This window comes from Drosophila virilis, chromosome 2 (assembly GCF_030788295.1).
Source record: "Drosophila virilis strain 15010-1051.87 chromosome 2, Dvir_AGI_RSII-ME, whole genome shotgun sequence".
NCBI classification, from domain to species: Eukaryota; Metazoa; Arthropoda; class Insecta; order Diptera; family Drosophilidae; genus Drosophila; species Drosophila virilis.
The window spans coordinates 16632804-16650219 of record NC_091544.1 but is presented as its reverse complement, the minus strand read 5'-3'; the positions used below and the strand labels follow the sequence as shown (position 1 = coordinate 16650219).

The 17416-nt window shown below is 40.8% G+C and overlaps 2 protein-coding genes and 1 long non-coding RNA gene across 5 annotated transcripts in view; 2 read left to right on the top strand and 1 right to left on the bottom strand.

The window, feature by feature from the left end:
- Rim (Rab3 interacting molecule) overlaps positions 1-17416 on the top strand; it is a 277876-nt gene that overhangs the window by 62023 nt on the left and 198437 nt on the right. The gene's annotated exons all lie outside the window — the stretch shown is intronic.
- On the top strand, positions 781-9536 carry htl (heartless). Of its 3 annotated transcripts, none has more exons than XM_015172007.3 (2): positions 781-1237; positions 5813-9536. In XM_015172007.3, exon 2 carries the CDS (start codon positions 6460-6462, stop codon positions 8671-8673), a length of 2214 nt encoding a protein of 737 aa, XP_015027493.1. In that variant the 5' UTR covers positions 781-1237; positions 5813-6459; the 3' UTR covers positions 8674-9536. The 3 variants fall into 3 exon arrangements, with proteins under 3 accessions (XP_015027493.1, XP_002053583.2, XP_015027491.1); XM_002053547.4 differs by lacking the exon at positions 781-1237 and adding an exon at positions 4386-4745; XM_015172005.3 differs by lacking the exon at positions 781-1237 and adding an exon at positions 4386-4749.
- On the bottom strand, positions 9515-10465 carry LOC116650929 (uncharacterized). The gene is made up of 3 exons (XR_011416113.1): positions 10385-10465; positions 10137-10316; positions 9515-10071 (listed from the first exon to the last, which is right to left on the bottom strand). It is a non-coding gene; the product is annotated as an uncharacterized lncRNA (long non-coding RNA).

Sequence of the window (17416 nt, the reverse complement as noted above, 5' to 3'; positions counted from 1 at the left end):
TTATTACTATTAAATTTCTATAGTTCGCGCCGAACTGGTTTTATTTTCGCTGTGGAAGCAATTTATACGCTTAAAATTCAAATGTAAAAAAAGTGACTTCTTGCTCATTTTTATTAAATAAATCGAAAAATAAGCGTAAATGAAAGTTTGCATAACACTCCCAATATTCATTTAATTTAAATGCCGTTTTTTTTTTTAATTTTGCCCTCGTTTCTTCGACCAGTTCACTTGACTTCTCACCAAAAGTCGGACTTGGCTTGGAATTGGGCTTGGATGCGATATCCGTCTCACACCCGTGTAAATCTTTTCACACATCCCTTGAAAGTCGTGCGTGTTGAATTTATTTGGGCGCATAAAACTATGCAACACTTTGAGCATTCGTCCGTTGTCCGCTGTCCGTTGAGCGAAATCATTTGGTTCAGTTTTGACTCAATTTCTGAACAAATTTAGAAAAGCGCTCAATTACATTTCACTTTCCAAGGGAAGGCCGCAGCATCGCAATATCGCAACGTCGCGGCATGTGAGTGTGTGTCAGCCCTCCGCCCTTGCGACCGCCCCTTTTAGCACATGTGTTTTATACAATGTGTGCTGAGTGTTCTATGGTGTGCGTGTGTATGCGTGTGTGTGTGTGTGTGTGTGTGTGTGTGTGGCACATTTTGTTTATGAAGAGACGTTTTCCAGCAAATGCTCAACTGGGGGAACCGACAGCAGCCACTCGTTGAATTCGTTTCATTCTGGCCCTCATTCAATTGAAGAGATTTATTTGTCGAGCGCTGAGCATAATTCAGTTGCGATCTGACAACAGGCACAGTTACAGTTACGTATCGAACCGAACCGAACCCAACCGAATAGAACCGAGTACCGTACCGTTAACAGAATGTGCAAGAATTATTAATACTCAGTATATAATTCGTAATACCTATTTAATAGAATTGTTCGTGCTGCCGATCGATCGGCTTGCAGTGTGTTTTTCTCTATTTCGGTGTCTCAAGTGTGCCTGCAGTTAGTTATTATTATTTCTAAAGTGCTATGGAAATATTTCTGGAATTTTAAGTGGAACGCTAAAAGCGCTGAATAAATAACGAAAAATATCATCAATTGGTATAAAAAGCAAAAGGAAAATAATTTTGTGTTGCACAAGAATATTTATATTAGATCAAGGCGTATATATATATATATATATATATATATTGGATACAATAATTGGCAGAGGAATCTCAACATAACAAATTCTAAGGTAAGTTTCTCAATATACATATATACTAAACTATTATATACTATATTCAAAATAGTTTTTATTTTTTATTTTATTTTTTTTATTTTTTGTTTTTCTTGTGTTGTTTTCGCTTTTCACTTGCGTAATTGCGCAAATTATTTGTTTAGACCACTTTTTGATTGACCAACGCGCAGCAATTTGACTTTTTAACCCGTTTGGGGTTTTTGTTGTTGTTGCTGTTGTTCGTTTGTTTGTTTTGCTGTGGGGTAAACTATTGTGTCCAGTCCAATTTGTGTTGTTTATTTCAGTGCGAGTCCGCAGTCAATCGTTCAATTATCAAAACCGTTTTACTGTTTTTTTTTTTTTTTTGTTTAATGCCCCCAACCCCATTGGGGCACTGCTGCAATGCCCCCATTTACGGCACATGCCACAAATTTTATGCTTTATGACCAAAATGAAAGCACTTTTTCGTGTACAGTAGTCGCACGCTAATTAGAATGAATTGGCCTTAAATAATGCCTAATTAAATACACTTTGAATCTCAATCAATTTGAAATTAATATTGAAATTACTTTTCATAGACAATATTCGTTAAGTAGAGAAGACAACAAAAGCAAAAAAAAAACGAACGATGAAGGTTTTAGAATCTAAAATTTTTCGTATTCTCGAAATATACAGAAAAATTCTTCGCATTCTCTATTAAAAATAATACATATTCATTCCAATTTAAATTTATGATTTTAATATAACATTTTTTGATTTCATGTTTATAAAAACAAAATTTTATTTTTAGTTACTTTTATAGACAACATTCCCCAAAGCATTGAAAAGTATTTAAAAAAATATGAATATATAAACAAGAACTTTAGAGTTGTAATTACCGAGTGACCACTGTAAAACAAACACATTTTATACAATAACTATACGTCTAGTTTTGAGAATTTTTCCCATGAAATTTTTGACTACACTTGATTCTCCAACAGCGCGTGTGTTTATCAACACGTACATATACGTATATCGGCCGAGACGTCGGCATTATACTACAGATATGAACATGCAATAATTTCCCGCCGCATAAACAAACATTCTAAATGATGTGTCTGTCTTTCTCACTGTAGTGGAAGTGTATGGGTATATGTATACTATATATGTATGTGGTCTGTTGGGGCAGCTTCTGTGCTTCTGTTTTAGCTGCTGTTTTGTTGACTTTGGCAGTCGCTTGATTGTTTCGTTTCTGTGTAGATCGTTACAGATGGGTTTGCCCAGCTATTTGTAGAGCTGGATTGCATTGTTGTTAAGGCACTTATAGGGTATACACACACCTGAGCTAGTTAATAACCTTCGGTTTTGGCACGTATTCGCATGCAACAAGTCATTGCGAACTGCACGGCTCATTCGCATTGTTTTTGATATAAACGCAAAAGTATTTTCATTCTGGCTGTGAAATATTTGAAAATGATTTGAACTTGAAAAATCGCTGGCCAATTCCAACAAGCGGCATATTCAATTGTTAGCCGAATGAGCATTTTTTGCTGTGTACTTTTCTGTTTATTTGCCAAATATTGCAAATCATGTGGTTATTTTTGGCCTGGGCAGGAAATATATTACCTACAAGTTGAGTATGGTACGAAGGTCAAAAGTTTTTGTATTTTGCCGGAACATGAACGGGGAAAACTCGTGAAAGGCAACCCTTTTTTCCCCACGATACTTCCAGACTCGTGCGATGAGCATATTCCAATGGATTGGTGCTGATGCCGCATGCAACACATGCAACACATATGTGGCACGAACGGCAAACAGAAATCGAGGCACAGGCTAAAGTGTAGGTAAAGGCCCAGTCCCGCCTCTGGCTGTGGCTGATGATGTTGATGTTGATGTTCAAGATGATGATGATGATGATGTGCCCACATGTCAGACAGGGCGCGGCGGCGATGCGAGTCCCTCCGAGTTCGAATGACAACAATAGCTCACCAAATGCGTTTCGAAACAATATTTTCCCTTGTCTCGAACGGGTACTTCAAACCCATAGCCTCGATCTGTTTTAAAAGGGTGGCGAACAGTTGCCGGCTAGCGTGGCGGGCACTAGCAAACAACTTTAAACAATATTTTATACCCTGTAAACATGATTTAAATGTGTTTTTGGGTCTGCATCTAATAGCGACTCTGTTAGTAGTGAAAATGTTATATTTATTCGTCAAAATATTTTTAATATTTCAAACCATTTAAACTATAATAAAAATGTATAAATTATTTATTTCTTTATATATTTCCTTGAGTTGTTAAAAATTATTCAATTTTTCAATTTCAAAATTTATACTAAAAACATGAAAAAACGTTTTTTAAATGTAGTCGAGAACGTTTTCACCGAAATTCTCCAATCGAAGATATCTTTTATTTTTATTGAAAATGTTCTATGTTTATTTCAAACGTGCAAACTCCTTTATTCATGAAATTCATTTATTCTAAATAAGAGCTAGAGCAACTTAATGATTTTAAATCAACATAATATTGCATGTTGGGGCTTGAATATGGGGCTTGAATATATTTGTTGTGATAGATGATACCCATTAGATCGGACTTGTGCTAGACATGAGACTTGCAAACGCAACCCATATTTAGTAGTGCACTGCTGAGTATCTCTTGGTCGAACACATGCCATTCTTAGTGTCTGTTTTTAATTTCTTTTAATTTTTGTTGCCTCTGTGGCACAGATGTGGGCTGGAAAGATCACAGAAGAGCACATTGAGAGCGACTGTGTCTGTTTTAATTAAGCGAGAGCGATAGCGGGAGTGAGCATGAGAAACAGAGAAAGCGAGAGAGATCGAGAGAGAGAGAGAGGGAGAGAGTGCATCGACACGCATATGTGAAAAATTAAGGCTGTCTGCCGCTGTTAAGCAAAAAGGCGCAAAATATGCGGGAAGCGAAGGCAACGATCAACAAACAGCGCGAACAGCCAGCGACATTTGTATGCCCAACCGGCAAAAAAAAAGAAGAAAAATACCCAACAGAACTGAATGTGCTCGACAACAGCAACAAACATTGAATTTAACAGCAACAAAAAAACTACAAAAATAAAAATAATAAAATAACTGTGGAAGCAGGGCCACTAAATTGAGTCGTTTGAGGCGCAGTCGCAGTTGCCCTGAGTAGGACGCGCCGCGCAGTAGTTGGATTTTCTGTATTTATTTGGTTTTTGAGCGTAGGAGCAGCAGCGGCAGCAGCAGCAACAGCAGCCTCTGTCTGGCCTCTGGCAGCGACCACGATATACTACAAAGTCGTCTCTGCTGAATTTAGAACAGTTTTCAAGCAGAGCTGTGGAAATTCACAACGTGCGCTAAAGATCGGAGAATCACGGAATATAACGCACCCTCAACGTCATATAGACGATCGCTACTGTGCTATGTTATTGTGTAGCTGTGTATCTCTATCTGTGTATCTGTATCTGTGTTTTGTGCAAAAAATAGAATATTATCGAAAAGTAGCTGCCATCTAAATGAACTACATGTAGCCATAGCTGTACCGAGTACTTGTAGGTAATCAACGTCCCTCAGTTCCTGCTCTATATATGTATGTATATATATATATATATATATATATGTATATATATTATTTATTTTATATAGTTTTTTCTCTTTTTTTTTTTTCGTAGAAGGGCAAACGTGTAAAAATTGTTTTGCATTTGCTGCGGGCTTCAAAAAGCCGTTACGAACTGTCCCATTTTAATGTTCGCCATAAAAGTGGCCCCAAAATTTTATTGATTTTACATGCGCATGTTTTTGATATATAGTGCGCGTTAGTCGTAAAGCTATTTTGAAAACAAAAAAAAATTGGTGTTGTTTTTATTATTTTTTGATATTTTGTATATGTTAACTACGCCGATCTGACCATGTGAGCTCATTTCTCGCTTTATAGAGCCTTTAATTTGTGTGGCACGCGCTTGAGAATGAAAATCAGCGGAAATGTGCGCGACATTTTAATTAAGCCTTGCCAAAATGTAAATGGCTTTTAATCAGAACTTGAGCATATAAAAATCTCAGTGGTTTAGTCTGAGCTTAATTGGCAAGCAGAAAATTGATTAAGTGCATTAAAAAATTTCGCAAATTACGTACATTTTTGAGGCGCAAAATGGTGGAAATGTTTATAAACAAAAACAAAACAAAAACACCGATCAATTTTAACGGCTTCGTGCGAAAAGCATTTTGTTTATTGGCAAAAGAAAAAAACACAAAATTGGGAAAAACAAAAAGTTGTATTGAACTCAATATATTGGCATTTTCCGGTAGACAAAGCGGATGTGCGAGTTACAATTTGTTGTTTGTTTTGTATGGATCTTTAGTCTGCTTCAGGGGTCTTTCCCCCATGCTCCCAAGTCTTTTGACTGTACCCCTCATGCCAGAAATACACACTCAAATATATGGAATATTTAACTCAAATACAGCACTTGGTTGCGGTTTCTTAGGGCGCCCCCTTTAATAGCTTTCATGTCGCGTTCGCTGGATAATTTGATTTCTTATTTTGAGTTAAATTTGTAAAAATAAGGAAACTTAGTACACAAAACGGAAACGCGCATAAATCTAATCGTCTGCATTTTTCCAGGTGTTGCAGTCATCCCCAAGCAGCTGCCGTATGATCTATGAAATGCACCACGCCCACGATCGTGCCACGATGTGGCTGTGACATGTTGCTGCGGCAAACATGGCTGCCATAAATCCATCAGCGCACTGAATAAATCACAGGCCACAAGCGACAATAATTAAGAATCCATGAGTGCATACAACATTTTGGAAGTGTATTTCCGTTACTTGGCAAGGTGATCATCAACAATCAGAAGCGCAGCCACAGCATCCGATTCCGATACTGATCGCAAGGCGCACTTCAAAGTCGCCGCGTTAAACACACATGTTGCCAGAGATCAAGTTGGAGCTAGCGGCAACTGTTGTTATTTCCATCATAAATTAGAAAAACTAGAAGAGATCACTGATCAGCGCGAGGGTGGAGAGAGAGAGAGAGAGAGAGTGAGATTCAGAGAGCAGTCGCTCAGCTAAAGTGGATTTCCGGTGAATAGAAAATAACAACAACAACAACACATGCGACACAACGTTGTTGGATTGAACTCGACGCTACCCCATTTGCTGGAAGGAGCTGCAGCTCGGAGTTAGGGCGAGTGCCACTTCGTGTGCGCTGCCTCAGTTACAGTTACAAAAGTATATATCTATATATATTTAGACATATAGCAAGAGGGAATGTCTGCCAGTTGTCGGAGAAGCGTTGCCAGCGTAAGACGCTGTCACAATATGTGCAGAAGCCTGCTGATCCTGCTGTTGTTATGCGTTTGGGGCGCAACAGCGAGGCGAGCGCCAGCAGCCAGTTCACAGGAGCTAACCAAGGACTATGATAGTGCACCCAACAACAACAACTACATCAATGTGACACACACACAAAACAGTATCAATGCAGAGGAGGACGAGGATGCGGATGAAGATGACAAGGTTGGTTTGGCAGGCGCCGGCTCTGGCAGCAGCACGAGCGGTGCCGGTGGCAGCATCGATGCCAAGCAACAGTTTGCGCCACGTTTTCGGCATCCCAAACGAATGAGCACACTGTATACGCGACCCTCGGGGTCAACACTGTCGCTGAGCTGTCATGCGGCGGGCAATCCGGAGCCCAATATCACCTGGTATCGCAATGGCAGCAGCGATTGGACGCGCACCTATGGGAGCTATCGCAAGACCAAGTGGCAAATCACCATGGAGGATCTGGTGCCGGAGGATTCGGACCAGTACACCTGCAAGGTGTGCAACCCGCTGGGCTGTCTCAGTCATGTGATGAACGTGATGGTCAGCGATCGGGTGAATCATAAGCCCATTCTACTCAAGGGTCCCGCCAATCTGACGCTTCTAATCAATGACAGCGGCCAAATGGAATGCAAATATCTATCGGATTTGACCAGCAAGAAGGCCTGGATCTTTATGCCTTGCAAGAGCGTAAATGAGTGCTCCAAGAATCGCACAGTTCTAGTCGAGGATGTGGATCGCTTGGAGTTTACGAATGTGACACAGGAGCAGGAGGGCTGGTACACGTGCATCGAGAGCAACAGCCTGGGCCAATCCACAAGTCGCGCCTATTTGCGTGTGGTGCGCAGCCTGCAGCTGCTCGAGGCGAATCTGGGCAGTGTGGTGCGCGATAATGGCATGATGGCCATATTCATCACGGTCACCTTTCTGCTGATCATGCTGTGCATCATCTTTGTGGCGTATGCCGTGCGCAAGATGAAGCACGAGAAGCTGCTCAAGCAGCGCATCGAGACGGTGCATCAGTGGACCAAAAAGGTTATCATCTACAAGCCGGCTAGCGGTGGCGATTCGAGCGGTTCAATGGACACGATGATAATGCCGGTAGTGCGAATTGAGAAGCAACGCACCACTGTGCTCCAGAGTGGCAACGAGCCGGTGCCCTTCAACGAATACGAATTTCCACTGGACTCCAACTGGGAGCTGCCGCGCAGTCAACTGGTCTTGGGCGCCACTCTTGGCGAGGGCGCCTTTGGACGTGTCGTCATGGCGGAGGTGAACAATGCCATTGTCGCTGTCAAGATGGTCAAGGAAGGTCACACGGACGATGATATTGCCAGTTTGGTGCGTGAAATGGAAGTCATGAAGATCATTGGCAGGCATATCAATATTATCAATCTGCTGGGCTGTTGCAGCCAGAGCGGACCGCTCTATGTCATCGTGGAGTATGCACCCCATGGCAATCTGAAGGACTTCCTCTACAAGAATCGGCCTCTGAGCAAGGAGCAGCTGGACAGTAGCTCCCAGTCAGCGCCGCCAGCACCACAGCATGTGATCACCGAAAAGGATCTGATCAAGTTTGCCCATCAAATAGCACGCGGCATGGATTATCTGGCCTCGCGGCGCTGCATTCACCGGGATCTGGCGGCACGCAATGTTCTCGTTAGTGATGATTACGTGCTCAAGATTGCCGACTTTGGGCTGGCCCGAGATATTCAAAGTACGGATTATTATCGCAAAAACACCAATGGGCGCTTGCCCATCAAGTGGATGGCGCCCGAGTCACTGCAGGAGAAGTTCTATGACTCACAGAGTGATGTGTGGTCCTATGGCATACTACTCTGGGAGATTATGACATTTGGAGCGCAACCATATCCGGCTATTATGTCCGCCGAGGAGCTCTACAGCTATCTGATGTCCGGACAGCGCATGGAGAAACCGGCGAAGTGCTCAATGAATATTTACATTCTGATGCGCCAGTGCTGGCACTTTGATGCCAGCGCACGGCCGCCCTTCACGGAGATCGTGGAGTACATGGACAAGCTACTGCAGGCCAAAGAGGATTACCTAGATGTGGATGTGGCCAATCTAGAGACGCCGCCCTCGACCAGTGATGAGGAGGAGGACGATGCATCCGATGTGGAGCAATCGCGCTACCACTACTAGCTGATCGATAACGATTACGATAACGATCACTGATCATCGATCGAGTTCATTGAGAAACTGTACATACTTCGCCTTCGGGCCAACTAACGATAAGTCTGTAAATCGCTTGAATTTTATTGCACCAAAGGCGTAAACCAAAAATTTTTACAATATTTTAGATTACAATATATTACATTATATTTATATATACATATATCTCACGTTGAAGCGTGTTTGATTTCTATTTATAATGATGTAAATTAATTGTGTGTAAATCTTCATCGTCTTTTTGTCGAGCATGCACTTAACTTTAATCTCTTTTTCATTTGTGGAAATCAGTTTATAAAAATAATGTCAATTCGGGATTTTAAAAATTTAGAAGCTGTCGGAAAGAATTTCAAATCGGCTTGAACAAACATTAAGAGATACAGGCTGTAGAAGAATGCCAAAAAAAAAAAATGTGGTCGATCGAAAACCATAATTTCCATAAATTAAGGTCTTTAATTTTAATGAAACAAAATTTCTGATAAATGATCGAGTTTTACCATTAAAAGTATGGCTAAGAAGCAGCGTTCTAATTTGCGAGCGATCACTGTAAGAGCATAAAACTAAAAATTCATTTTGATTGCATTTAATTTACCATACATATTATTTATCCATGACCTTTTCCCTAATGAAAATTATGCTCAAAGAAGGTGAACTTTAATATATATCAATCACAATTTACAGTGTTATACGTATTACGTATTACAAAATAAGAAATATGAATAGATATGTATGTAAACAAGAGAGTATCTTGAAATTGAATAGAATTCTGGCTGCAGCTTATGTAACTATATGTAATCATAAGTTAGTTTATAGATCGGTTGTATTCGTATTTTTATTTGTACTGATTCTGCGTAGTATTCACATTGTTCATTGTTCAATGTTAAAGCATATGTTTCTTATAATATAAGATCTATAGCATGCATGCTAGTGCCTTATACAAAAATAAATGTTGTACTCATAGTCTAAACCGAACAGCATACAATGGATACCTGACCACAAGACCAAGACCAAGACCGAGACCAAAACCGACAAGATCATGACGTCTCAATTTGAAAATCTGTGAAAATATAATAACAACAACAGCCGTCGATTTGGGCCGCACGAGGCACGCGCGTCACTAAACGAAAAATGATGAATGGAACGGCTCGCGGTTGGTTTCTTTGAGTGGTCTGCTGCTGCATAGGGGGAAGGGTGGGCGGTTTGCTGTTTTTGGATGGTTGGGTGGGTTTTGCGACTTGAACTCTGGCTCTTTAGTAGCGGTGTCCGCGTTGGCGGCTCGTTTGTTGACGCGCCAAATGCCACAAGCATCGAAGTCGACTTCGCTCTCCGCGGCGCTGGCGATGCAATTAGACGATAATGCAACCCAAGCAACTTAAACAAAAAAACAAAAAAAGTAAAAATCAAAGAAAACTAAAACGAAATACGTTTTCGTGCACTTTGTATGTATTTGCAATGAGTTTGGCTCCGGGGTGTTCGTTGGCCGAGTTGCTTGTTGGGTTGCTCCATCAGCGATTGCAACATCATAAGATATGAATTCTGTGGCAATTTAAATTAATATCTGCACACGCTGCCATATATAATACCATATTACACATTCTGATTGACATATTCTGGTGCTGGAATCATTAAAACCATTAATCGTAAATTATAATTGAAATTGATTTTGTTTATTGAAGTTTTTTACATTTTTGGCATAGGGTTTGCTTCGTATAAAAAATCTTCGTTTTCTAATAAATGATTTTAAAAAAGTTTTCTGGATATTCAATTTCGAATTTAAAAGTCACTTAACGTATAAGTAAATAAACTCTTATTTTCCTAAACTAGTTTCCTCCAGCTATATTAGATTACATTATTTATTTTAATTCAACAACCTACTATAATTATAAAGAAATGTCTTGTCGATCTACGATTTTGCATTTCTTAGTTTTGTTTAATACAATTTTTTTAATCAAACCAGTAATTGTGTAAACAGCTGTCCCGATATAGTTATGAATGAATTTTCTATTATAATCATAGATTTTCAAGTGGCCTCAGATTCTAGGTATCTCAAGTATATAATATAGTTATTCTTCTAGTAACATATTTTCTAGACTTATTGGAAATGATCATTAAAGTGTTTTCTTAGCTCTCAATTCAACATACCGTGTTTCGAACTGTGTTTGTTGACTTTAGTTTGGCTTTTTATTGATCCATTGGATTGGCCGACAAATTTTCGTCGCTTTCCACAACGATCATTAATTATGCAGCATTAGATGGAGATCGCCAACGCAGCCGACGGGTTGTAGATATTTTCAGATTATTAATCTCAATTCCTATTGTGTGTGCGGCACACGCTAAACTGCATTTTCGATAATTTATCAATGCGGCTGTGAGGCCTTCAAAGAGAAATATTATTAAAAAAAAATAATAAAAAGTGTGGCATTAAAATTGTTTTGTCTGTTATATTAATTAGGGCTCGGTCTTTGCAGCTCTGTGGGCGTGACTGCGATGCGCCTCTAATGATCGGAAGTTTGACACGTGTCTGATGCTGGGCGTGGGCCGCAACGCTGACCACAGACTAGCAAACGGCGTGGGTTGGAAGCAACCCCGCCCTGGGCTGGCAATTATTGCGTGAATATGTTAATTGAAAAAATTTTGTTAATTGAGCCATGAAAAATCATTTCACCAGACAATCAGACAAACCGTGTCCCCTGGCTGCTACCTCAGAAAGTTGGCCATAAGATCTGCCCAAATATGCGGGCATTTACCAACATAACTCGTAGCGATCGACTATCGATCGGTCAGTCAGTCAGCTTTGCAATAGCTATGCTCGGCTTGGGCTGCGGCTGTCTTGAGTGATCAATTAATTTTTGTTTTTGGCCAAAGTCGGCTATTAATTTGCATGCGCTTTTTGTGTTGTCGATCGTTGCCGTGATCGAGCAACTGCTGCTGCTACAGGTTGCCTTAACCGCAATCGAACGTCCAGTCTTTGGCTGGACTGCCTGCCTGTTTGCCTGGCCGCTGTTCCATTTGATAACCATTTTAAAAGTCTACAAATTGCCTGTCCAATCCACCGATCGTTGGCTGCAGTACACTGGCCGCCTGTCCGCCTGCCAGTCAGTCAGTCAAGTGCCGGGCAAAATCGATTGCACAGCTCTGATTTGACCTCGTCTTGCCAGCATGTGGAGATTTTGGAAAGTCGCTCCATGAGTTGGGGACGTTTGTATCGAGTGCTATTCAGATATTGTTTTTATTTCGCAGCTGACATAATTGTTATGTTGTCTCGATAATTCGATTCGCTTCGCTATATTTTTAATTGGCAATAACACATGAAATCAGGCAAGGAGTGAAAATGTCAGAACATTGCCTTGGAAACTATTCAACTGCATTATACTCTGTTTCCTGTTATAAGACAGCTTAAAGCAGGTCAATAATTTGAATATCTCTCAGTCAAGTACATCCATAAGTATAATATTTGATTTTAAGAATATGTATATATGTATATGTATACTTTATAGGCATTGCTTGGAAAAAAGGCATTGCTTGGGCAGTAGGGGTGTCAAATAATCGGAAAGAAACGCGGGACCAGCTTGATTCTGTGATTTTTACGGGGAATCTGGAGAACTGTTAAAGCTGCGAGAAAGATAATACCCAAAATTTGTAAAGTGATTAGCTGCAGCAGCTGCATTAGCTCTAAAATATGATACTTATGATAGGCGTAGATTACGATGCGATCTCTGTTGCTCCTCAACGAGTACTTCTTCAGAGAGTGTGCACCAAATAAAGACGTGGCGGCTCCTTCGAAAATGATTTCAGTTTAAAGATACTGAAACGACTGTCAAGATTTAAGCAACACGCGCATCTAAAGCAATAAATAAACTCAAAAAAGCGAATGTCTGCGTTGTTAAGATTTTGTGTATTTGCTTTGGAAATGATTCAGTTTACCTGTTGCTGGCACCTGTCCGTAGCTAACACAAAGTCTGTATATAAACCACAACGAAATATGAATACGAAAGTGTATTCAAATGCGAAATGTTCACCGGAAGTGTTGATTCATAGGGTTGCTGCATCATTTCGTTGCAAGATTTGCGTTTCTAATTACTTTGACGGAACTTAATAGACAGCTAGCTGGTTCAATGGGGCGTATGAGTAATTGTTAGTCTTTGGCTTGAACACTTAACATATGCTACACTCCAATGCAAATTTTACGTTAATAACAAAATCTTGTTGTTGCCGCTGCTGCCGCCGCTGTTGTTGTTCTTTTTCATTCATAAAAAACAACACAGTTTCATAATCGAAAACCGCAACCAGCAAATAACCGGTTCGGGGCTTTTGTGTTTTGTTTCTTTTTTGAATGATCGAAAAAAAACATTTTTTTTAACGATTTTGTGCTCTTTACTACATGATCACTTGACTTGGCTTACAAACTATGCAAATGCGGCAACGTTGCGGCATGTGGGCGGCAGCTGCTGTTGCTTTGAGATGCAAAGTTAAAAAAAAAAAAAACAGGCGAAACTCTCGAGATTTTTATGAATGAAACTCGCTTGAGGTGACAACTAAGCGTATCGGTGTGCCGGGAGGGTGAAGTGCAGTGTGCAGGAAATTTTCGAGCGGATGTGCCTAATTAACAGCGCTGATTACATTTTATACATTAATAAATATTTATTAATTAGAATTATTTCGTGCTTTTAGACGTTTTGAATTTGAATGAGCGAAAGGCCAAGTTGCTGTTGTTGGATTTTATGGTCATGCTGATGAATGATCAACTCTATATTTAAGACCAGTAACTAAATAAATTACAACAAATCTGTAACAATCAATTTGCGGACTTAACTTGTTGTAAAGGGGTGCATCTGTCGGCTTTGTGAACTCATTTCGCATTAATGAAAAATTGAACTGACTTTCAACTTACCATACTAACGTTTTTAAGACTTTGCTATGCGCTGCACGATACAATATCTAGTATATTTAATAGATTATGTTATATTAGTTTTCTTTTACATTATAAGAAGTTGAATGAATTGCTTTCCTAATTATTCCGTTTTCGTATTGCCTAGAAAACTTAAAAAAGATTCCAAACATTTTTTAATCACGTCTAAGCGCGTTGTGTAAATATTAATTATATTAATTCTTAAACATACTTATATTTTATATTTTAATTCAACAATTTTGGTATTTCTTTTAAAATATGAGTTTTCAATTTATTATTATCAATATTTATGCCCTTCTTTGCGATATCAATATTATGTATTATACCCGGTCAACTCTTCTTTCAAATTCAGATAAAGCATACTCTTAAAAAAACCATAGAGGCCAAACCTAAAAGTTTCGATAGTAATTTGTTTCAGACTTTCACAATTCCCTGCCACATCCTGACCTGTCTTGTAGAGTATGTGTAATACCCGTGTAGCCTGATTGCACTTATGCTCAGTTTAGATTTAATTTTCCAGCTGTGCCTTCAACGCTTTTGTAGTCGTTTTTGCTTTGGCTTTTGCCGTTGCCTTTTCTGCTACTGTTAAACGCAGAATTTATGAACAATTTTCAAAAGAAGTCACGCGTTAAATGTACGACACAAACTCACGCGACATACGAAGCCAGGCAAGGAGAGAGTCTTGCGCTGGGGCAATTGCAGATGATTTCGTTAACGCGTTGGCTGCCCGGCTTGTTGGCTGCCTTCAACGAGCCATAGGTTGGCCAGGCGGTCGCATTGGCCTTTTGTAATGCGCCTTGTAATATATTTTATTAACAATAAAATGTTAAGTGCCACAAGGCGTGATGCAGGGTCTGCAGTGGGAGCAGGAGGGCAGCCAAACGGGATCGGTTCATGCTGTGCCACAAGGATGAGGCTACTGTATGCGACAAGGTGTCCCGTCTGCTTCCCCTCGAGCCTGTCCTCTGGTGGGGTTATTGTGTGAAAAAAGAAGATAAACTGCGTGCGCACATATAATCGCGCCATGAATCAAAATCACACCAGTTCGCTATATATAGATATCCGGCTAGCCAAGCACAGCTAACGAATGCCAAAAGGCAGCCAAATGCCATGTGCTCCAAGTGACCACCAGCTCCACTTTCCGCTCATCCTCTCTCTCTCTCTGTCTGTGTTGTCTGCCACCTGTGGCCGTTTACCTATGCAAATCCCTAGAACTAAACCAGTTTTGGTAGCTCCTAGCATGAGCATATGCCCAATTCGGTTGGCCGACTGCCACCCACAATTGGCCACAAATAGCGGCCACAATTAACCGTACGATGCAAATCGAACAATGCCCATAAAAAGTTCCTGAAAGAAAAACGAGAAAAACTCAAACTGCCCGCATTTCGAACTAATTCCATTTGGGAAATTCCTTCCCACATGAAAAATTGTGTTGCACCACTGACAATGTCAAATTGTGGTGCTGACCACTGTCAGCATCATCAGTGGGGCATTTATCTTGCGGGCCTGCACCCGCTACAGGGTCTGAACCTTATAGATAGTATGCCCAGTGGCAAACAGCAGCAGCCTCTGCATCAGCAGCAGCAGGTGAGTTGCTGGCAGGGACCACACAAATTTGCGACATTTCCAGTGCTGCATCATTTATCTATTTCGGATTTATCATTGATTAATCGCCAGCGGGCTGACTCTCTGGATGCGTGTGACGCCAGTTGGCTGCCAGTTAATACACTGAGAGAAATCATATAGATTACTTCGATAGCCGATTTATTCTTTAAAATTACTCCTCCCATAAGACCGAATAAAATAAAAATCAACTACATTTTAAAAAGTTGCCCAAATAGATAAATCAATGTATTGGCTATTACTTTGGATCCTCATATTAATATATGTATTTAAAATGTTAATAAACAACAATAAATTTGGTTAAATAAATGCAAATTATGGAAGCTCTTCTTTTCAACTGAACCAATTTTGAGTAAGCAGCTGTTTCAAATTCTGATTCGGCGAATGGTCTAATCTGATTCACAGTTAAAAAAATATCTGGCTAGAAACAGTTTGGCTCAAAGGTGTGTTTGCCATTTTAATTGTTAACAGTGACAACTCTCGTACATTCTTCTTGGCGGATATATTCTCTCAAACTTGTCTTTCAGATTGACAGTAGGACTGTAGGATTTATTAGGCTAGTTTTTCTTCGAGTGTAGGAAAGTCTGCTCTCTCTCTAATCGGCGGCATATTTGCATATTCGCTTTATACAGCAAATGGGCCAGTCAATGATCGACTTGAGACCAGTTGCAGTCCAAACTGGGCTGGGCCGGGGCATTTGTGTTTGTCATTGGCTAGCTCAATTAGCAGCCGCAGATCGATGGATGCAGCTATGCACCTGTATGTGTTTCTGCTGCAGCCGCATCTTTCAACTGAGGTCAAACGACTCGGTGTGGACGAAGCACGTGTTGCTGCTGTTGCTGCTGCTGCGGCTGTGGCTGTGGCTGCCGCTAATTGGATGCATCCGACACGGCCCGAGGGCTTGAGGTTTGAGGGCAGCCCGGATCTTTGATTATGACTTGTGCTTGTGACCAATCAGCAAGCGTTTGGTTATGCCACTGGAATTTGTAGCACCTTGGCAAGAGGCTGCGCTTAATCCTGTCAAGCTGTTAAATTAATTTCTCGTGGCCCGTTTCGTGCATAATTTGTACAGCAAATAAGCATCAGCATCTCGGCTCTGTCAACGCTAACGGCCAAAACGTGACTCAGGGCAAGGGCTGGACCACAATCTGGCCACAATTCTATACAGCAGCCTAGCCAAGCACTCATCGATATGACACCGGACCGAATTGTTATTTGCTTTTATGCAAGGCCCACTTCCCCCGGCAGTTGTGTCTAAAATTTGCACGTTTTGTGCAACCAATTGGGGATTCAATTGAAGCCGGACAGAGTCCAGTTGCTGTTTGGCTAGGCAAAACAGTCTAACGGACTGGCAGGCAGCCTGGCTCTCTGGCTAGCTGGCTGCCTGGCTGGCAGCACCTGTACAAAGTGTTATAATCCATCATCGTAATCAACGTGCCGCTGCTGCGACTGCCTGATAATTGTGCTGCCCCGAGAGCGTTGCGTTGGGTGCTGGTTGCGCCACTGGCGACCACCGCACTTGGCCAAAGCCAAATAACTGTAACTAATGGAAATTGTAACACTTTGGCAATGTTTTAAATGTTTGCGCGCCTCGCGTCGAGCCCCATGCAAAATGATTTTCTTTAAAGCGTGTTTATGACGCCTCGTCAGGCGTTCAAAATTGATTAGGATTAGGCCAGCGGCTGCCACGACCACGAGCAACAACAACAACGACAACCATTAACAGGCAGTGGTCAGTGCTCAACTGGAGTTATTAGCTGGCAATGCGCACAGACGAAAGTCCCCAATTGGCCACGCATTCAAGCCAAATTATCGGCATTACATTTACACAAGAGGCGACGACTAATCGCCAGCTACACTTTACGGCCCGATAAATGCAGCGATCCATCAAGATTGCATCTAAGTCCAGATACACGGATTAAAAGACACCAAGACAAGCAGATAGACTGCTTTTGTACAGATATATGTATAGTTATTTAATCGCGTTTATATGACATCCTCTAATATACTGTGACTCCGTCAATCAGCACACTACACTATTTTCCACTTAAGTTTACAGTATTTTATACTTGTCCAAAAAAGTAAAAAACAAGTAAAAGCGCTATAGCCGTTGTTGTCCGACTAGCAAATGCCCTAAACCTCCTAGCATTCATATACCAAAACTAAAATCAGCTTACGCGTTTG